Raw genomic sequence first — 23,727 nt, forward strand, 5'->3', positions numbered from 1 at the left:
ATGACATATGAAGCTTGCCAGAAACCCAAACCAAAATTCCAGATTACGGGGAAGTTTAAAGTCCTTTACTCTCCTTCACCATAAGAGAGTCTCTTAGATGGGAGAATTCTCCAACAGTAGATAATCCTATTTATTGCCTGCTTGTTTAAAGCCACTGCTTTACCGAAGCAGGGAGCAGATTTGCTCTGGGACATTATAGACAAACGTGTTGCAGCAGGAAGTTTATTCAGGTCTTTTATGTCTACGGGCTGGGTAAACTAAGCTATTCAGAAGTGGGCAGAACAATTGACTACCGGTCTTCATGAGAATAGACCTCGAGCTGCTATGTTAGTATTGGCTGAACATATTCAGGAAGCCTTTGATTTTTTTGGTCAGGCTTCTTTGTATGCGGTTTCTGTGGATTCCAAACTCTCTGCCCTTATAATTGTGGTCAGGCGTTCTTTGTGGTTACCGCCCTGGCAGATGCAGAATCCAAGCAAACTCTTGTGTCGTTACCATTCGTTACCATTTTACTCTCTTTGCCTCAGTACTGGAGCATATCATTCAGGTTGCTACGGGAGGAAAAGCCATTTCTTACCTCTTGGCAATAGTAAACCGAAGCAACCTAGGTTTCGGTCCTTGCAATCTTTTGAAGAAAACGAGCAGATTCTGCTAGAAGGCAGTCTTCTCCCTTCTGAGGAGGTTTTCCTGAGAAGCATTAGGTCGGCCAGACATGGGGCTCCTAAGTTGCAATACAAGGCCTCTACGTGACACGACGGTCCACCACATTTCTGTGGTGGGGGCTCGTCTTCGGCAGTTTCAGAACCAGTGGTTTGCCACTACCTCGAATACTTGGCACGAGGAGTGGTCACAACAGGCTATGTCATAGAACTTGTCAGATTCCCACTTGCAGAATTTTTTTTACCACAGGCCTTCCTTCCTGTGTTCTCAAAAGAGAGGCGCTCAGATAGTCTATCCAGAAGCTTCTAGCTTCGGGGTGGTCGCTCCGGTTCCACTCATGAAAGAAGTTTGTCATTTTACACCAACCACTTTCTCGTCCCGAAACCGGAGTGATCGTTTCGATCTTGTATCTCAGGGCCCTCAGCAAACAAGTTCGGGTCATAGCTTTCAAGACGCAGTCATTGCGGCCAGTGATCGCCAGCGTGTCCTTTCAGTTCCAGGGACTTTGGTCTAATCAGGAGTCCTTAATGCCCATCAATCTCCTGGAACTAAGAGCGATTTTCAGACGCTCTTAAGGAGTCAGGGGATTCTGGCCAGAAAGACCCTAAAAGTCCAGTAAGACAGTGCAACTGGGGTAGTACACTTGAATCATCTGGGTGTACATGCAGAGCAGCCTTGGCAATGCAGGAGACAGCACAGATGATGTCCTGGGCAGAACACCATGTTCCAGTAATATCAACGGTTTTCATTCAGGGGTAAAGAACTGGGAGGCAGATTACCTAAGCAGAACCAGGGTCTATCTGGGAGAATGGTCCCTTCACAAGGAAGTGTATGCTCATTTGGTCTTGCGCTGGGGTCAGCCTGAGATAGATTTAATGACATATCTCCTGAATTGCAAGGCTCCTCAGTTATGACGAATCCGTGGAGGTTTTGCCTGGTGTGTCTTTTACAGCTGATCCTAATGCTTCCGTGGACATTAAAGAGAAAGGGCAGCCTCCATTCTGGTGGCTCCCAATTGGCTGCACAGAACATGGTTCTACGACATCCTAGTGATGACAGTCGTCCACCATACTGGTGGCCTCTTCTAGTTCAGGGTCTTCTTTGGTGTCACTCTTTAAGTCGTCTGGTTTTGATGGTGTGGTTACTGAAACTGTGATTCTAAACGTCAGAGGTTTGTTATATAAAGTAGTATAGACTATGATTGAGGGAAGAATACCTTTATCTGCTGCAAATTACACCCGTGAATGGAATGCTTATGTTTGGTGATGTGAGGTCATAATCTTCACACTTCCCGATTTAGTCTTTCCTGCTTGTTATCCTTCTTACAGGAAGGGGTGGTATAGGGCCTCTGTCTCTTCTATGAAGGTTTCAGTAGTGCTCTCAATTTTCTTTCAGCGCAAGTTAGCATTAATGACCTACGTGTTCAACACCCCTTTATACATCCTGTAGAACCTTGGAATCTTAGTGCTAAGGGCCCTTACTAGAGAGCCATTTGAGCCTTTGGAATTAGTTGTTCTCCGATTTATTAACTGGAAGGTTGCGCTTGTGTGCTGTCTATCTATCCAGCGTGCTGTGTGTCTGAAATAGGAGCGTTGTGTTGCAACCCACCTTTTCTGCCTTTTCATTCTGACAGGACAGTGATTCTTTTTAAGCCCTCTTTTGTGCTTAAAGTGGTATCTCGTTTTCATCGGTTTTTAAGGTTGCAATTTTCTTTCCTCTTATTCAGTTAATTGTTATATAAAAACTGTCATGTATCAGCCTACTGGGCCTATTTACTATTATGCGGCAAAAACAAAGATTTTCTATCTCAACTTATCGCAGAAATAGAACATCTTGTATGCCGCAGTTTAGTAATAAAATGTAGCTGGGGCAGCTGAGTAATATTCAGCTTCCTGTTGATACTGACTGGCAGCTGTTATAGGAATATTTCCTCTACCCCAAACAGTCTGGTTGCATTTTTGCATGCATGACCCGGCTTTGCCAGATCACACATGCACAGAGGAAATGGAAGCCCTGACTTGGGGTTCCACATGTAAAAAAATAATAATATAAGAAAAAAATATTTTTAAATAAAATTCTAAAATGAAAAATTGCTTTATTTAAGTAAATAAAGCCATTTTTCTGATAATATTTTCTGCTATCGCCATCCTGAGATGGCAATGGTGAAAGGAGGACAGTGGTGGTACTTTGCTTGGGGAAGCCTTTGCTGGAGAAACCTGCAAAAGTTTTCTGCTGTAGAATCTACCTCTATAGGTAAACCATTGATAGGTCAGTTTTCACAGGTTAAAGGGCTTCTCTCCCATTATATTTATATATATATATATATATATATATATATATATATATAGATATATATATATATATATATATATATATATATATATATATATATATATTAGACCCCTAATACCTGCCTACTGTTTACATAGGTCCACATGACTACAACAATTCTGAATCACTAACTTCAGCTTCAAGAAGTGCTTCCCTGAAGCCCTGTGCTCTCCACGTAGGAGTTACAGGAAAAAAGAACTTCAGCTATAGTATAAATTATGTAGATTAATTAAACAAATTACAGTGCATAATAATTTTCGGCCCATGTATGACTATCACTTTAACTAAGCCATAAAAGTCTATGAGAAGTAGAGAAGGGCGGGTTCGGTTTCCCGAAAACCGAGCCCACCTGAACTTAGGTTATCCAAGCCGGCTGAGAACTGGCGCGCGTGTTCGAACATGGAAACGAGGCAAAACGTCATCATTGTCTCGTCGGATCTCGCAAGATTTTGATTCTTTAAATAACGCCCGAAACGGAGCTCCGTCGCCATTTCACAGAGAGACAGAGAAGGGATAGCAGCGTCTTTGATAGGGTCTAGTTTAGTTAGGCAGGGTTAGTATAGTGATAGTCTCAAGTCACATTGACAGTGCCAGAGCTCACCCACAATTAGGAGAGGTGTCAGTGGGCTTTGTTTAATAGGCTGGTATTGTGCTTTCCAGTCTCCACAGTGTACTGTTGCAGAGCTCAGCTAGAATTATGAGAGGTGGCACAGGGCTTTGCTTTATAGTTCGATAGGCTGTTATTGTTCTTTCCAGTCTCCACTCACAGGGCTAGATTTACTAAGCTGCGGGTTTGAAAAAGTGGGGATGTTGCCTATAGCAACCAATCAGATTCAGCTTTCATTTATTTAGTACCTTCTACAAAATGATAGCTAGAATCTGATTGGTTGCTATAGGCAACATCCCCACTGTTTCAAACCCGCAGCTTAGTAAATCTAGCCTACAGTGTACTATGCCAGAGCTCGCCCACAATTAGGAGAGTTGGCATTTTGCATTTTCTTTATAAAACATTTATAGCCTACTATTGTTCTTTACACTCAAATTGTATTTGTGCCACAATTTGCATAGGTTGCATTTTGCATTTTTTTAAATAAAAAATGTATAGGCTACTTATTGTTCTTTACACTGAAATTGTACTGCGCCAGAGCTATGGATTCCCATCAGTCCCCAGAAGACCAGGAGCACCAAGCAGCTGCTGGCACCAGTCATGATGATGATGATAATAATCCCTCTACCTCAACATCATCTGCTAAAGCCTTTTTTAAAGTGCATAGTGTTTGTAAGTCAGGGAAACAAAAATGTAAGAAAACACCTTTTACCTCAGTAAAGAAAAAATCACCTTTACTCAAGGCCAAGTTAAGTGCCAGAAAAAAAAATTGCCAGCATGTCATTCTACACACGCAGTGGCAAGGAAAGATTCAGGCCTTCACCTTACTTTAGTAGTGCTAGTTCTGCAAATGTACTTCAGACATCTTCTTGTAAGGTTAGTGATGATGATGGAAGACCTTGTCATTCTGACTACAAAAGTGGTGTCCAAATACTTCTAAGTGTAAAAGCAGAGCTGGAAGAAAGTAGCAAGGCCTTACAAGAAAATGTTTGTTCTGATCCAGATATGACACAAATACCTGAGGAGAGTTTTTTTATACAGTACTCACAAAAAAGCCCCATGTCGGCATATTTTCTGATGTTTGCATGAGCAGGCCAAGTGTAGCCGGTGATACCCAAATTGAGGATGCTATTTTGGAATTGCAAGAGGATGAAGGAGATATTTATGTAGCTGATAACGGCGCTAATGAGGATGTTGATGACGATGATGTTGTTTGTGTAAATCCTGTACCGGTGGAAGCAGTTGTTGACAGTGATAGCAATAAGCCCTTTTTCATGCCTGGGCAGAAGACAAAAAAAATCCACCTCTTATGTCTGGAATTATTTTTACCCAAATCCTGACAACAGCTGTGTAGCCATATGTAGTGTTTGTAAATCCACAGTCGGTCGAGGTAGGGACATAAATCATTTAGGAACCTCATCCATGTTACGCCATTTGAAGAAAGTTCATGGGAAGCTTTTAGGAAAATCCGAACGTTATTCCCACAAAATAGCAAGAAGCTAGAACACGACCCCTGCAATCGACACCGACAACACCATCTTCATCAATATCATCTTTAGCGATCGGAGTTAGTCCTGCATTCAAGCCGCTTAGGCTACATGACTCCTCCCCTAACCAGGATTCCTGTGAAGATTTTGTGACCGTTGGGCCTACTGCTGCTGCTGCTGGTCCTGCTGCTGGGGGTGAATCTTCCTCCCATAAGCAGCCCAAGAAGAAGACCACTAGTACTTTACAACAATTAACTGTGAAACAATCTTTTGCTAGAGGAAGCAAGTATGACAGCAGTCACCCAGTCGCAAAGCGGATCACAGACAGCATAGCGACTATGCTAGTGTTAGATCTGCATTCAGTATACACTATTAACGCAGCTGGTATTTCACAGTTAATTGAGGTCTTGTGTCCGTCCCCGTTACCAAATTCCATCGCGAAACCATCTTTTGAGAAAAGCTGTTCCGCAGCTGTACCAGAACGTTCGTAAAAATGTAATAATTGGGCTACAAAAAGCCATTCTACCCACTGTACACTTAATCACAGATATGTGGACAAGTGAAAGTGGGCAAACCAAAGACTATATGACTGTGACAGCCCGCTGGGTTGGTGATTCGCCTTCACAAGCAGGAACAGCAGCAGCATGTACACCACTACGTAACATTTCTCAAGGGCAGGCTACTCTTTGTATCACCGGCTTCACTATCAGGCATACAGCTGATAATTTGTTAAGAAAACTAAGGGATGTCATTGATACATGGCTTATGCCACTTGGACTCTCCCCAGCATATGTCATTTCAGATAACGCCACCAATATTGTACGAGCATTACAGCTGGGTGAATTCCATCACATTCCCTGTTTTGCTCACACAATAAACTTGGTGGTGCAGAGCTTCTTGAAAAATAACCGTGAGGTGCAGGAGATGCTTTCGGTGGCCCGTAAAATTTCGGGACATTTCCAGCATTCTGTAGGAGATTGCAGCAGCTACAAGAACAATTTAATTTGCCCTGCCACCAACTTAAGCAAGAGGTGTTAACAAGGTAGAATTCCACCCTGTACATGCTTCAGAGGATGGAGGAAAAGCGCAAAGCCATCCAAGCGTATTGCATTGGGAAAGGAGGGGGAATGTATTTCAGTCTTGCACAGTGAAGAATCCTTTCTGTGTTGTGCAAGGTGCAGAAACGATTTGAAGTTGTGCCATGTGAAGTGAGTTCTGACACTGCTAGCTTGAACCAAGTCATTCCCTTAATTCGACTTTTGGAAAAGCAGCTTGAGAAACTGAAGGAGGAGATGAAAGAAAGCAATTCCGCAAAGTATGTTGGCCTTGTAGATCAAGTACTTAATTCGCTTCGCTATGATCCAAGAGTTATTAAAATCTTGAAGTCGGATCACTATGTTTTGGCGACTGTGCTTGATCCTAGGTTTAAGACTTACGTAGATTCTTTGCTTCCATCTGACGGAGCTCTGAAGAGATGCAAGGGGCTCCTGGTCAGCAAGTTGACCACTCAAGTGGTCCATGGCTTGACGGTGTCTCCTCCTTCAGTTTCTCAGGCAGCTGCTTCTCGTAAGAAATTGCGCTTTTCAAAGAGAAACGGGGATGACACAGGTGGCAGATCACAACAGTTTGACATCTGGTCCGGTTTGACAGAATTTTGCAAAAAAGTGTGACCTCGACCATAACTCCATCCGATCCTACTATTAACATGCAAAGGATGGTGGAGGATTATTTTCAAGAGTTCATTGAAATTGACATGTCAGAGACTCCCTTTCCATACTGTGAGGAATAACAAGCAATTTAGAAACCCATGTACAAACTCGCTTTGCAATACCTAAGCTGCCCACCCTCCAGTGTGTACTCAGAAAGAGTTGTCAGCACAGCCGGGAACCTTGTCAGTGATCGGCGTAGAAGGTTACTTCCTAAAAATGTGGAAAAGATGATCATCAAAATGAAGTACATCTTCCACGAGGAAGGCCTTTACCAGCAAATACATCCAAGTACTGACAATTCTGTAATGGCGGATTCCAGCAGAGATTAATTAATAGTGTGTGATGATGATGTACACACTGATGAGGGTTAGGATGATGCTGAAGATGATGAAGACAACATCTTGACAGTGTAGAATTAATTTGACAGCATTGTTGGTCTAACCTGCTGGTAGGGCATTGATAGCTGGTTAAGTGGGGGCCCAAACAAACCAAGCACTTCAGCCACAAAAGTGGCAGCCCTTGTCACTGAAGTGCTTAGTTTGTTAAAGTGTGTATGTCCTTTATAAGATCCAACATACGGGTGGGTGGGAGGCCACAAGGACAATTCTATCTTGTATTACTTTTCTATTGTGAGTTTGTGACACTGGTGTGTGGCAATGTTTTCTAGATGTGATATAAACTGCAGTGTGTGAGTGTCGTTGCTCTGTCGCTTAACATCCAGCCAGCTCGCTGCTGTATTTGTCTGAAAGTGTATGAAAAGCATATTGTGACCTGTGAGATGGTAAAAATTTAATGGAAATTAATATTAGTGAGGTTAATAATAATGAAGGTACAAAATAATACCTAAATTATGTGATTTTAGCCCAAAAAATGGATTTTTGTAAATAATAGTAAACCAAAACACGCAAGAGCGGTTTTGGCAAAACAAAAACCAAAACCCGAAGGTAATCCAGATCCAAAACACGGGAGTCAGTGAGCATCTCTAATGAGAAGTAGTATTGAACAGAGGCACAGTTTTTCTAGTACAATGGCTTACGAGTGCGCTGGTTTCTTTCGTCAGTGATTATTAATCAGTCCGTATAATCACAGAGAAATGTACAATATAATTACTAAAGTTTTTTTTTTTTTACTATATTTAATAGTAATTGTTATTTATTTCAGTATTCATATTAGGAGGTAGTGCAAATTAAATTTCTTTAGAATTGACAATTTTTTTTTTTAATACATATGGATTTGCACACAAGAGCTTCTATTTTATACAGTTGGTTACTTCAATGGTTATGCGGTATATTTTTTCCTTTGCTGCTGAATAACATTATAAAATTATGTGGAATGTTTTCTGTGTGCTTTCTTGTTCATTTGCCATATTAAAGTCTAGTTTCATGTTAGAGTTTTAATTGATGTGTGTTGATGTATCAGTGTGTAGTTATTATATAATGTGCTGTATTGCTCATAGATCGCTTCAGAGACCTGCACAAGAACTGTTTCAAAGTAGGAGTATTTCAGGAAACAGAGTTTTTTATATTGTATATTTTATGTGTGTTTTCCATATAAAAGAAAACGAAGAAGTACATGTCAATAACCTGTCATGTGTACAAGGCCTTTTTTTTTAAATTTGCTCTAATGAAAAGCCAAGATCTGCATTCCACAGACTGTTCTTTGCTGCTGCATCCATTCTACCGAGACATCACATTTTACATGCATGGAAGTATCCTTCAAGACATACTGTCAAAAGCCAGTATCTTCTTCTAAAACAATGGCTTTAAAACATATGGGACTGGACATTCTGCATACATATACCAGTTACCTATTAAGACTGCCACAAACAGGCATTAAAGAATATAAGAACCTAGCTGACATTTGGTTCGCACTTACTGGTAACTTCATATTTTGAACATGTCTTTTTTAATTTACCAGACATTGAGAGTTAAAAATCTGTTTCAACTGTCAATGTATTGCAAATGTAATCTTCAATCTGAAATGTAGTATTTATAAGCATTGCATTATCCATAGTAGAGCGTATATACGTTTCTTAACATTAGTGGGAACTGCTGTTTATTAAATTGACATAAAATGAAATATACTCCACATAAACAGAACAGACACCTAAGTGGAAATTATAATGAAAAGCTGCATAGTATGAGCACAGTATTATCAAGGAATAACTTTCCAACAAAGCTCCCTAGGCAGAAAATCTATTGTCAACAGAGAGATTTCTATAAATATGTAGTTAGTAGTTAAGTACAGTACTTTTGTTTTAAGTAGAAATTGAGGAAATATGATATACTGATAAGCAGGGTTGTGTATAGAATAATTTAGTCCATATGTTTTGACAAACATCTATAGAATAATAAACAACGTAAAAAAAAGAGGCTACATTTTCCATCTCACTTGAATGATGGTGATTTTTTTTTTTTTTATTGCAGGCTATGAGAGATGCTCTAGCTAATCTTCCCGAATGGTATGGTGTAAAAAGCATGCAAGCTAACTGGATTGGTGACTGCATCGGCTGCTTTTTTGAATGCATGTTAAAGGTAATGTATCTATCAGGCCCTCGACTTATCTTACTCTTTATTGCATTGATTTGTGTATCAAAGCTTCCTCAACTCCCCAACATTTTTGGGACATTTACCATACCAGTCATGTAATCTGTACTTTTTGTGAACCAGCAATGTTCACCACTGTGCTGCTGTGCAGAACTTATACAGAATTTGTCATAAACTTACACAGGTTATCGCTGTGTAGTGCAAGATATAAAGAACTGCTTTTTAGCAGGAGAGATGGGGAATATTAACAGATAGGGAATATTAACAGAATTTCCTAAGCTGTAACAAATATAAGCTTCCAAAGTGGGGCACATTGGTTAGTTGTACCCTATTAAAAATAGGATATGTTTTTTCTTTTGTGTATATGTATGTTTTGTGTGTCAACAAACAAAACTCTTATGGGCTAGTCCTCCAGGGCACAATATAAAATAATATTAACCTAAAAGATTATTTTAAAATTAAAAACAATAGCTAGACTAACCTTGTCGCTACCTTTTGTAAGAGTGCCAATCCTAGCACAGTAATGACATACATATACAATGAAAAGGTGCGCCAGGGAATAATGGTCTATAAATTAAAAGAAAACAGCACAAATGTGGCGGAATCTGGTTTGTTAGATGTAATAAAAAAATGTATTCTATTTAAACATATGGATTCCGCCACATTTGTGCTGTTTTCTTTTAATTTATAGATCATTGTTCCCTGGCGCACCTTTTCATTATATATATATATATATATATATATAATGTTTATATATATATATATATATATAATGTTTATATATATATAATGTTTATATATATATATATATATATAATGTTTATATATATATAATGTTTATATATATATAATGTTTATATATATATATATATATAATGTTTATATATATATATATATATATAATGTTTATATATATATATATATATATATATGTATATATGTTTATATGTTTTGTGTGTGTATATATCTATATCAAGAAATAACGTTGAGGCATGAAATACCTCTGTCCTCGGTATGCTCACTAGTGAAATAATAGGCAGTGTTGTTATGATTACATGAAGCCCACAATAGAGCTGCCTTTACTATCTGCAGGTGAATGGGTACACTTCAATAAATATGAACTGTCATATTGGTTATTCTTTTGATGTAAAATTAATCTGATTTATAGTGGAAATGTGACCCCGGGGACTACATTAAATAACACATTGTTTAAGTACTCTCCCTGTCTCCCTCTGTCATTTCATAGGTGGATAATGTAGAAACTGGAGAAAAGATTTCTGTCTACGCCTTTAACCCAGAGGCTATTTATGGGGCATCTCACATTGCTATATTACCAAACCACAGACTACTACATGGTGGCAGCAGTGTGAAAGGAGCCCTTCAGGAAGCATTCACAGCAGGCAAAGGTGAGTAAGTTAGTGTTGTCTATGATTTCACCTGTATTATGCAAATGGTAAGTGATGTTTGTGAGTCTCATACAGACGGCTGCTTTACGGCATTGGTGGCCCTGCACAAAGATCACATTTGTGGCCCCTTACCAAGTTGAAGCACAGTAAGGACACCCACAATGCTCTCCGCACCTGGTAACATGTCTCTATGAACCCTATTTAAGGCGCAATGAGTATCATGGGAATTGTATAGTTTCCCCGGCATTCACCGCTAATAATTTAAGAGAGGCAATTTGCACTGAATTGAATTAACCCCTATGGGTAGGCATTATTAATACCCCAAAATTAGGATGTGTATCTTAATAAGTGCATAAAACATAAAAAATTTTAAAGACTTCTTCTTGTAATTCAAGCTATACTGTATGTGGTTTTCTTGTATTTTTAAAATTATGTGGACAATATTTTTTTGTTTTAATTTGGAGCATTACATTTTCACCTTAGATTTTTTTTTATTTACTATTTCGGTATTCAAGTAGAGTGATAATTGATAAATTATGATGACTCAGTCACAGCACAACATGTCCCAAGTAAAGGTGAAGCTGCATTCAAATGTGATGATTCTGAGTGTGAAATAACATTCTGTTTGCAGATTGTCTTACCAGAGTCTCAGCAATAAATCTGTTTACTAAACAAGAGCTCCCTGTTATTATCTCCGCAAAATGTCAGTTTGAGGGCTATCTGGACAGTAAAATTGGTAAGTTAACTTTTCATGTTTTCTGAAATGAAACTATTACTTTTATTTAATTTGTTAGTTCTCATTTACTCAGGTTCAGTAATTATACATGTTTAACTTATTGCATGCCTGCTAATTCACTGCACACATCAAATATTTGTAATCAAACGGCAGACCTTGTCGCTCAGCTGTACGCTTAAATCTTTGGTCGCATTTACTGTAGTTTTGTGGACTTAAATAAATGAACCTCATAGTTATAAAACGAAGAAGGATACGTAATCACAGGCGGTTTAAGATCATCATCGTCATCATTTACTTATTTTCATAGCACCATTAATTCCGCAGCGCTGTACAGAGAGCACATTAACATCAGTCCCTGCCCCAATAGAGCTTACAGTTTACATTCCCTAAGACACACACAGACAGACTAGGGTCAATTTAATAGCAGCCAATTAACCTATCTGTATGTTTTTGGATTGTGGGAAGAAACCGGAGCACCCAGAGAAAACCCACGCAAACACCAATCTGTGGTAAAAACAAATACAGAAAAATAATCCTAAGGCGCTGTATATGACAAAGGCTAGAGGACAAGCAGTGCAAGGGGTCTGCAATCCCCAAAATAATAGAGAAATAAGGAAAAATATGCATCGGTGATCTAATAGCCCCAAAAGGAACTGTGAGCCGCGAATGTCATATACAATTTATTAAAACATATATAAAAAATATAACAAACGTGACAAATATAAAAAAAATAAAAATCACATATTGTAAATTACCACAATAGAACTATCATGTAAAGGAAAAACCACTCTGTATCATTTGCATACACATGCATCAACTCCTTTGGTGGTGTTACTCCTTACTATAACATTCCGCTTTTGAAGATAACCTTTGACAGGCTCCACAGAGCGAACCAGCCCAGCATCCAAGCCTGACAGCGCGGCGAGACGGACCGTACGCTGAGTGGTCCGGTAAGACTATATTTTTCACACATAGTTTGGCACCATATCTTATTTGGAGATTTATTAACAGGCACAATTTGCTTCGGACCTGGAACAGATTCTCTGTGTCATTCAAATATGCACTGTCCGACTCTCCCAACATTGCTCTGATTATATTGTTTATTTAGAAGACCTCCGTTTTTCTAGCTCCACTACATTGGCATCCACATGGCCATTTGTTTATAGGGGCTTTTTTTTATATTCCAGCTGTCGAAGTCGTATAATCGGATGAACGAAAGTATATTGGTTAATATTGTTTTATCGTGCAATTGCACTCAGTATGCCCCGCTACACGTGGCATGGCGCGATCACGCGGTACAATACGCACGCACACACTCGCACTACAACATTTAGTTATTTATATATTTCATATTTATATTGATTCCATTCCACAGTGATTTATGAGCAGATAGTATTTAGTTTATTATTAGTTTATATATTATGATTATATATATATATATATATATATATATATATATATATATATATATATATATATACACTTTAGTGTTATTTAAGGTTCAGGTTATGGGAAATGTCATGTCTGGTATCATTTTAATCCCCTATTCATCAGCAGTTGTCCGGTTCATTTGCCGAAGAGATCGCACATTGCATACTCTAGTTAGTGATGTTAGGGAATAAATACTTAGTGATACTGACTATAAAATGCTAATAGACTAGTTGAAACGGGAGTCTTGGCGGGAAAAGTGAGAGCACAACCCCTGGAGAGATGATCCCCACCTTTGGATATTTTGGTTTGAACTGGCCTATGACCTGCAGCACTCTAGACCTTTCTGATACCTGGACCAATAGAAGCAAGCCACACCATCTGCATTGTTCTCACTGTAACACTGAGTGTATATAATAACAGCTCTCACTGGCACTGGCCTCAGTCTCTTCTGACCACAGTATTCTGGAGTGAAGTACTTTTCGCTGGTACCAGTGGGAGCGCATCTGCTAAAATAAATTACTTTGTGCTTTGGATACACAATACAATCGCTTGGGCAATGGTTATTTGAAAACGATAGAATTACTTTAATACAGCTAACAACAAGAGTTATTGGAGATCATTGAATTTGATGCATGTGTATGCAAATGATACATAGTGTTTTTTCCCTTACATGATAGTCCTATTGTGGTAATTTACCATATGTGATTTTTTTTACTTTTTTTTATATCTGTAATATTTGTGATGTTTTTTATATGTTTTAATAAATTGTGTATGACATCTGCAGCTCACAGTTCCTTTTGTGGCTATTAGATCACCAGTACATATTTTTCCTTATCAATCTGTAGTACCTTTCTCTGAGTTGTTTCATACTTGTGAAAATAGTGATCAGTTTGAACTACATTCAAAAATAGAGAAACAAGAAAAATCTCAAACAGGTGCTTAATTAAATAACTTGTCCTCAGCCTCTGTTAAAAGGAGGGTGTACTTCTCCTACCATTACTACGCAGAAAAAGAACAAAACCAGGAACAAAAAAATAATCCTATAGGTCAATATAAAATAACATAATTACCACTAAAAAATATAGACATTTAAAATGGAAAACTAGGTCTATGAATCACTATACTAAAATGACCAATATAATAATTATATAACAACAATAACATAAATATTCATAATAATATAGACATCAAGCCCATACTTGCCAACTCTCCCAGAATGTCCGGGGGAGAGTGTGGCAATCTCCCTGATCTGCCCACTTCCTAGTGAAGTGGGCAGAATTCGATTCACCCGGAATCGCAGCGTTTGGCCAAAATGACGCGCTTTTCGGATGATCAAGCCATGCTAGAAAAATGAAAGACAAGGAGCAAATCTGGATTATTAGAGAGGACTGTGTCCATATTTAAAAATCCAGAAGGGTTATCAGAATAGGTGTAAAGTAACTCTGACAATAAACAACAAATGTCCCCACTGCTAATGATAAGATCCAATAACCGTCCCAGCTAACGGTGGTGAAACTCAGCAGATGTAAAGGCAATAAGTTATGGTGTAATGGAGTTAAATCCAGAGTGTCAGGGAAAGGAAAGAAATTGGCTACAGATACTTGACAGCACGGTGGCTTAGTGGTTAGCACTTCTGCCTCATAGCACTGGGGTCAGGAGTTCGATTCCCGACCATGGCCTTATCTGTGTGGAGTTTGTATGTTCTCCCCGTGTTTGCGTGGGTTTCCTCCGGGTGCTCCAGTTTCCTCCCACACTCCAAAAACTACCGAAAAAAAAATGCTGGTAGGCTATCAAATTGACCCTAGTCTGTGTTCCTCTCTGTCTGTGTGCGTGTGTTAGGAAATTTAAACTTTAAGCTCCAATGGGGCAGGGACTGATGTTCTCTGTACAGTGCTGCGGAATTAGTGGCGCTATATAAATGATGATGATTATGATACTTGCAAGGTTCCTGTGTCTCCAGCGGCTCTCCAGATATTTCCTTATCTGGCTAACATGCAACTTGTAATCTAAAAAGTTCCTCAAACACGTCCTGAAGAGCACTGTACCAGTCCCATATAAATTTGTATTTCAAAAATTCAACAAATGTGCCACAAAGCCCCATGCATTTCATTGTGAACATCACAACTTCATCAGAGGGATAAGAAATACAAATGCAAAGCAAGTTGTTAATTATGACAGCCTACAGTTCTCCTTGTCAGTAATTTTGATTCTCGTAAACAGTTCCTATCAACAACCATATTTTAAAAAATAAATTAACACTAATGAGTTTTTTTTAAATTTCTTGATGTGTATATTTGGATGTATATTTATCCTTACTATTCTTGTTAAATTACTAATCTAATACAGTGACTCACTGACAGTTTTCCATTTTTCAAATTTGTTTAATGATGATTGTTAATTATTTTATATTGACCTGTATCAAATTTATTTTCTACTTTTTTTTCTGCCTAAATGTATATATTCAAAGCAGTTTTAATAAACGCCAGACAGGTCAGCTAGTATTCATCATTAAACTATATTTGGAGTAATGTTATGTGTTTTATGCTTTGGTAACACTATAATTTCCATTGATAGGTATTCCAAGCACAAATTTTGAAGATGCAATCTTGGCAGATAAATTAGGTCTGGCCTATGTCAGGGTCACAGAGATACATAATGATGGCACAGAGAGGATAACGAATTCAGCAAAGGTAAGTGTCCTCAATTTTCCTTCTTAAACCTAGAAATATAATTATTTGACCATATACAGTATGACCTCTTCTATTTTTCCCCTACTTTTTTAGGGATTATTTTTTACTGAGATCTTTTTACGTTAGAAAAAAAGTCCATGGAAAAAAAAAACCTATACCTATAGGCAATATGATGTGTTCTTTTTGGTGTATTTTCTTTTAGTTGAAATTGTTTAAATACCCCTTTTTGTTTTAGTTTCCTCCTGATATCACCAGCAACACCTTAAGTAATTATAAATCATGGCTAGATGGGATGCTTGTAACAATATATTATAGGCAGCATGTGGTGTGACAACTACACCTCCCAGCATTCCTAGGGACCAGGATATGCATGTTTATGAGTAAGGGGCATTGGAACCTGCTCTTGCCTCTTAAAATCGGGCAAGTGGGTTGTCAGTCAGAAGAGCAGTTATAGGCTAGGGCTCCAGCCAGGGGAGGACTGGCAAATTTTAGTCCAGGGAGCAAGACTAGACTCGACAAGGAGTAGTTTGTATGTTCTCCCCGTGTTTGCATGGGTTCCCTCTGGGTGCTCTGGTGTCCTCCCACACTCCGAAAACAGACTGTTAGGTAAATTTTTCAAGGAAAAAAAAATGCAGGTGACCCAGTAACACAGCCCAAGGAAGCCCACTATTAGATCGGGCCAGGGGGAAGATGCCCCCCCTGCCCCCCAGCCCAGCCTGCCCTTGGCTCCAGCAAAGGATGTGATTAGCTACTTATATATGGATATGTTAATGTTAGGCAAAGTTTAATCCTGTAATAGAACAACAAAGGGAAAAAGGTATGTGAATAAAAAAAACAATGATGTTCTGAAAGTTTTATGAACCATAAATTGTCTGTGTGAATTGATGAAAACCAAACAAAGGGAAGAAGGTGGATTAAAGTGAAGGCCAAAAAGAAATTTAAAGACAATTAGCAGGGAATACCTAAAACACCTACTAATATGAAAGGGACAGTGAAAATAGGGGTATAATCAGTGGTGGGATTCAGCCGGTTCGCCAGAACCGATACCTAATTTTAAGGAGAGTTCGGCGAACTGGTTGCTCCAGAGTCTACCCTTTTCGTTGGTGGGCAGAGCAGGGTACTTTAAAATAAAAATAAAAAATACTCACCTGTTTGCGACGTCGGCACTCCTCCTCCTTGCTTCGTCTGCACTGAATGTCGGACGTGACGTCATCACGCCCGACATTCAGTGAGGAGCGGCGCAGAGAGGAGCCAGCAAGCAAGAAGACAGAAGACAAGAAGAAAAGAGAAGAAAGAAGCCGATAGAAAAGGTAAGTGAAGGAAGGGAAGCAAGGGGAAGCAAAAGCAGCATGGCAGAGTGTGATGAAGAGGGTGGTTCCAGGTGAACACAACATTTACAGCATCAGTTTATTTTTATGTTAATATCTTTATGAAACACTTCAGAACAAGCATTAGGCTGAGGTGGAATGTCATGTAGTATAGAAATTAAACTAAATATGTCAGACTAACCTTATGCAATTGATCCAAGAGTTCATGCACTGAGTAGCCATTGTATTAGGCACCTATGTAATTGTGAATAGCTCCCCAATTTCCCACAGGTTATTTAGAGTTAGACATGATATGGGCTCAACGCAGTGTTTTAAGTGCTACTTTAGTGTGTCATATAGATGCTGTTATTTGAATTAGGTGATTGTAGGTCTCTAAGTAGCTTGTTCCTTCTAATCAAACAAATAGAAACAGTACCAGTGAAAAAACAACTTGTATGAACATGGGACTTGTTTAGGTCAGCTTATATACAGCTGGGTCCTAAGATGGGCAGAAGTATGACTATCAAATCTGATTTACCTATGAATGCCCAGAGATATTCCAATTTCAGTGAGTCAGTCACCTTAGCAGCAACTAATGAGTCATTAAGGAGAGCAAAGCAAAAAAAAAAAGTAAAATTGATTCTGAACAACCATGTTACAATGCAAGGGGTGCAAATTAGCTTATTGTTTTGCACATAAAGAAAATACTGGCTGCTTTTTGATGTAGCATACAATACTTGATAGCTTGATTTTTACACTGAACTTCAAAGTTGATCTAGGATATGCCCTACCCCAACTATTAATCTGTCCCTACATCTTAAATTTACTTCCCCTCCAATGCAACATGGTTTTGCTCGGGTGCAAATTTACTTCTTTCTTTTTTTTTTTTGCTTTGCTGAATGACTCCTCGGGCCCAGATTCTCCCTGTTGCCTATGTTATTGTGATTGACCGGTACATTGGGTCTGCAAGGATTTATGGAGAGAAGTGAGTTTGCAGTCTAAGCTGTCAAATCCAGAAATCCATTTAAAGGTAGTTGTAATTTGTAATTGTCTATGGTTAAATTTGCTTATAATGTTATACCAACCTGTAAAGTTTTTTCAAATGTAAATATTCCTAACAGCCTGGCAATTTTCCAGTTCACAGGGCTATCTAGATACGATGCTCTCCTTGCCATAACCCAACAAGCACAGGATGAAGGTGTGGGTGGACACCTGACCAGTGACAAGCTGAGGGACTGGCTGATATCAAGGCAACGTTACTGGGGCACACCGATCCCCATCATCCACTGCTCGTCCTGTGGCACTGTACCTGTGCCTTATGATGACTTACCTGTGGTCTTACCCAGCATGTCATCCTTTACGGGAAAGGGTTCTTCCCCTTTAGCAACAGTTTTGGACTGGATAAACTGCAAGTGTCCAAGGTAACCACTGCAAAATACAATGCTTCCATCTTTAAATTAGAACCTTGCTCTCCCCAAATGGCAGAACTCTGTGATTCCTAGATGCCTATTATTTATTATTATCCAGGCCATTATGCATGGAGAACTTCACAATTGGAAATGGCAGGATTCTAGGGACTACTAGTTATAGGAGTTGGGAGGATGTAAAAAAACCATATAGGGGAATAAAGTTCTCCTTTAAGAAATACTATGATTCACTTGCTTTGGGTTTCTGTATTGCATAGTATGAAGCAAATGCACAAAGTCCTGGGATGTGTGTCTGAGATCTTTATTTTACTTACTATGTTAATTGGGGTTTTTTTAAGTTGTAATTTTGTTTTTCCTAGGTGTGCAAGAGCAGCTATGAGAGAAACAGATACAATGGATACATTTGTTGATTCTGCATGGTACTATTTGAGATATACAGATCCTTATAACTCTGAAAGGTACAATAGCTGCTTCTGTTGCTAAGAAGTAATTTTTACTTTTCTTTTTGTATATGTGAGAATACTACATACATGTTTGTTTTATTAACACTGTAATCCGATGATTTTTTTTGGGGTTTTTTACGTAAATCTTTCTGGCTTACTATAGGAAGCCACTTGCTGGTGTTCAATTGTTCTTCCTTTTTTTCTTGAAGCTGCTATTTATGATTTAGAGATTGCTTATGGTCATATTACTACCATGGAAACCACAGTCACATGACATATGATGTCTAGACTGTAAGCTCTTGCAGGCAGAATCCTCTCTACCTATCGTCCCATGTCTGTCAGCTGTCTGATTCCCTTGTACGTCCTGTCATGTATTTTGCTGCACTCCATTCGAGTCCCAAAGCATTACTCACACTCATCTGCGCTACTTATGTGTATTACCTCTTCCATTTGTTACTTACCTCTGTATCCGGCGCTGTGTACTCTGTGGTGCCAAATAAATAAATAAATAATAATAATATGAGGCAGTTAGCTGGGAAGCTTTGGAATGCCACTTTTGACAATATGCTCGCTCATGACGCATTTCTCCCCACCACTCCTTTCCCTGCCAGCATTTGCATGGACAGAGATGACTGAAATGCATATGTGTTCCAGTTGACACTTTGCCTTGCATTGATCAGTGTCAATCCTGCAGAGAGTTAAGGTATGCCCAGGGTGGGCAATGCAACTGAAAGTGTTTTTCTCCCACCATTGCAGCATTCTGAAGCTACAGCCCCTGTATTTTCAGCTAGTTAATAGTGTAAACCAGCCGAATATGTCTGGAACTGAGGGATGTGACACCATAGATCTATAGGAACCAGTAAGTTCTCTGCTTCTGGGGCTACCTATTGGTCCAAAGCATCGCACCAACCTAGGCTGCATAGCTGTACCACCAGCTTTTGATGGTAGTTTTCTACAGTAAAGCTGCAGCGCCAGGAAAAGGGAGGGTTAAAAAAGAAAACAACACTATTCAGCTTTGAAATGGAGACAGAGGGGATGCCCTACTCCACTGCCACCTCGTCCCCGATAATGAAGTGGTTCAGCTGGCATGTGTATGTTACGGACGGAGAGGGAGCGCGTCCAGACCAAATAGACTCGGATTTACTACCTGCATCTCCTACACTTAGCGAAGTTCCCCAATGTCCCTATTAGTAGTTCCATGGTGACCATTCGACCAGTGTAACTTTCACGAATTGGAAGGGATCCTATTAGGTTCCCTCCCTCATGTGTTCAATATGGTTTAACAGCAGAATTGTTTAATGTGTTCCCCCCACTATGTACCCCCTCAACCCTTCCATTTTTAATTTTGTGTCCTTTCCTTACCCCCCATCCCTTTTCTTCTTTCTGTACCCCATAATTTTTGAAAAATTAATAATAAAAATACTATTGAAGTTAAAAAAAAAACAAAAAAAAAACAACTAAAATGTATCAATGCAAAGTTATATTGTATAATTGTAAATAATAGTACAGAAATCACATGCTTTATAAACCCAGGTTTGCACAAGGTCTTTTTTTAAAAAATCTTTACATTCCTAAACCTTTTGTCATGAGTGCTGCCTTTTTTTATTTTTCAGGCCATTTGACAAGTCTTTGGCTGACTATTGGATGCCTGTTGATTTGTATATTGGAGGAAAGGAGCACGCTGTGATGCACTTGTACTATGCCCGTTTCTTCAGCCACTTCTGCAAGTCCCAGGACATGGTGAAGCACAGGTTAAGTATAATCCCCAGGCCTTTCTTTCTGCAGACTTTCATCAAGCACATAAGTGATTGCATATCAGTTTTCCTCTTGATTCAAGTAGTGTAGCCTGAATTTGTAGAGCAGCGGATATTCCTCAGCCTGTTCCACTTGTATGTCTACCGCACAGCTCATTCACATTGACTCCCAGCTGTTTCTGCATTCAATCAGATTCCCACCATTATAAGTTTTATTTTTCACCATAGGAAAAAGCAAGTCAACACATGGAATTTCCTGTATTGACCATTTTTTTCTGCAAAGTTTCATCCTGCCTGAAGGGCAACAGTTTGTATTGTTGATCAGAATGGGGTAATAATGCTTGTCCCACTGGCTGCATATGACTTTCCAAAGACTTTTTTTTGTCCTAGCTTTTCTAAGAATTTCCATATTATTTGATCTGTTAATATTATCCAACACTCAAGCATGTATTTTTAATGCACATGCAGATAGCGTGTAGTGTTCATTTTACTTGGACTTTTCACTGGGGCTTAGTTAAAATGTAAACAATGATGGGACATTTCACGGCCTCTATTGCAAACAGCAAAAGACACATCTCGGAGGCCTTAGCTATCACTGCCCATGCATCCTGCGTGAGTATACCAAAGTGTACAGAGTGTAATCTAGAAGACATTATGAAGATCCACATTTTTTGGTGACTGCAGCATCCCTGAATAGTGGTCAGCATGCCACTTGATTTACTTAACTTCTGGAAATGGCAACTTCTATTATCTCCAGCTACAATGATGTATCTATCGTGCAGATTCTGTAGAACCAGTGATAGAAATAGACAAATATTCTTAAGTTATTATAATTGTAAAATACCCTTTTAGCTGTGTCTTTGATCAAAGATTGCATCTAGGATTTAAAGGGAAACAAGCCTACTTTCAAGTTTTGAGGTCGTAAAGTGCACTAAAGACAATTTGGTGACACAGCTCAAACTTAAACAGCAAAGCTGCCATTTTGCTTGAATATTTTCCCTCTGGCATTCTGAAAGGTCAGAAATGCCTTGAGGCTGATCTTTTCATCTCACCACATCTAGTAATTCTCTGAAATGAAATCTTTGGCTTGTGTTGCTGTTCTCCCAGTTGATTTCTTCTCTGCACATCCATAATGTTTGTTTAATTTGGAATATATTATAAGCACACATCAGAAGAAGAAATGTTGCCTCAACATAAAGAAAGTGTCAGATATTTTACTATGCCAACCATTTATGTCTGCTGTTTGCATTCAGATGCTTAACCAGTATCTGCTAGAGTCATTAAATTGATCATAAGCACTATGGTGATGATGGGGAGTTGAATATTTCTTTAACACGGCTGTAGGCAACCTGTGGCTCAAGTTGACGAGCAGATTATGTACATCTGATGTAGCATTTACACCACATAGAGCAGTGGACTCACATAGAAACATAGAATTTGTCAGTAGAAAAGAGTGAGTCTCATACTCCTTCCACCTTAATGATAGTAACGAGTTTGAGACGGTCACACTAGTTACAGATAAACACACAGTTTAACACAATTTCAGACATAGCTGCTGACAGCTCAGTTTTTCAGCCAGTTAATAACATATTTGCTGCTAGATGTAGTGCAATGAATTGTTGGTCCCCTTGACATAATGAGTTAATTTTCAAAAGTCACTAAACCTAATCGTATTAGAAATGTATATGATGTATATCAATTGTACGTAAGCGATATTCAGATGGTATTGATCACTTCTCTTGAGGATTTTAATAACAATATAGGTGCACCTATAGTAATCCAAATGTGAATTCCTCAAAGAGCAAAAAATGGTGGAACAGGCTCATATCCTTTTAACCAGCCAAAGATAATCATGTGCAGAAAGGAGCTCAAAAAACACACATAAAAAGTTCTTGATCCTTAGGAATCTCCATAGGAAAACCACTATGATATGGTGCGGATATAAAAGTCACTCCGGTTCCCAAACACCTTAAACGGTATCAATTTTTGGTGTAGATATACAATAAAGATGGTGATCCAATATACCTTAATAACCAATATTGTAATATGAGGCAGTAATAGTACTCAAAGTTATTGACCAAAGCGTCCCGCAGGGTTGATATATGCAATCAGTAGGGGGTAGGTACCGGAGGAAGTTGCTTGTTGCAATGAAACGCGTTAGTTGTGACTCTGGGATCTAGTGCTTTATACTGAATGTACACGAAAATACAGGCTTTTTACCAGCTTTTAATTTATTGCAAGATTCTTTTAAGGCTCCGTGTCTTGTACATGATCGCTGTAGGAGACTCTCACTACACACTGTGAAGTCCGCTGTGAAGTCCACAATATCGGAAAGGTGTGCACAAGAGGCAATTTTGCCGACTACACTCCGGAACCACCAAGCAGGTCATTAGTTTGGGAGGAAAAGTTTTTTAGCACCTTTCATCGTGGTGCATATGAGGACGGAGTGGAGATATATACCGGGTGATTCACCGCATATTCCAGTTTTCTGGTAAGGAAACTATACATCTGTTCCGATAACCCGATAAACATTGTATCTATACTGCTAATGAATTTTATACCTCCGGTACCTACCCGCTACTGATTGCATATATCAACCCTGCGGGACGCTTTGGTCAATTGATACCGTTTAAGGTGTTTGGGAACCGGAGTGACTTTTATATCCGCACCATATCATAGTGGTTTTCCTATGGAGATTCCTAAGGATCAAGAACTTTTTATGTGTGTTTTTTGAGCTCCTTTCTGCACATGATTATCTTTGGCTGGTTAAAAGGATATGAGCCTGTTCCACCATTTTTTGCTCTTTGAGGAATTCACATTTGGATTACTATAGGTGCACCTATATTGTTATTAAAATCCTCAAGAGAAGTGATCAATACCATCTGAATATCGTGTATTTGGAATAAGTTCAAGTTTATGTATCTGTTTTAATAAATATTATATTTTTATTCAACCACATTACAGTGCCAGTGCTTTATGATTTGAGGACGTACTGCAATTTGTGTTTTTATTTATATTTTACTTACGGGTTTGCAGATCCCGTGCAGTTGGTCCTCTTTATCATATCCATAATTTTGTGCCATTATATTTGTTGTTTTTCAATTGTACGTAAGCAACTTCCTTTTTACATTTACGTGCTCTAAAAAAGTACCAGAAGCAATGCTTTGTAGAGAAAATGATAAGGAGATCTAAG

The 23,727-nt window shown here is 38.8% G+C and overlaps 1 protein-coding gene across 5 annotated transcripts in view; it reads left to right on the forward strand.

Annotated features, from left to right (window-relative positions):
• LARS2 (leucyl-tRNA synthetase 2, mitochondrial) overlaps positions 1-23,727 on the forward strand; it is a 141,247-nt gene that overhangs the window by 79,880 nt on the left and 37,640 nt on the right. For all 5 annotated transcript variants that reach the window (XR_012692787.1, XR_012692786.1, XM_075212501.1 and 2 more), the window contains 7 exons: positions 9,221-9,328; positions 10,587-10,746; positions 11,378-11,482; positions 15,488-15,603; positions 18,048-18,331; positions 18,697-18,795; positions 20,394-20,531. Coding sequence is in view for 3 of the 5 variants with exons in the window: in XM_075212501.1 (XP_075068602.1) it covers positions 9,221-9,328; positions 10,587-10,746; positions 11,378-11,482; positions 15,488-15,603; positions 18,048-18,331; positions 18,697-18,795; positions 20,394-20,531 (1,010 nt within the window). In the remaining 2 variants the exon portion in view is untranslated. The remainder of the gene's footprint in view (positions 1-9,220; positions 9,329-10,586; positions 10,747-11,377; positions 11,483-15,487; positions 15,604-18,047; positions 18,332-18,696; positions 18,796-20,393; positions 20,532-23,727) is intronic.

The sequence above is a fragment of the Mixophyes fleayi genome, chromosome 5 (genome assembly GCF_038048845.1).
Source record: "Mixophyes fleayi isolate aMixFle1 chromosome 5, aMixFle1.hap1, whole genome shotgun sequence".
In the NCBI taxonomy this organism is placed as follows: domain Eukaryota; kingdom Metazoa; phylum Chordata; class Amphibia; order Anura; family Limnodynastidae; genus Mixophyes; species Mixophyes fleayi.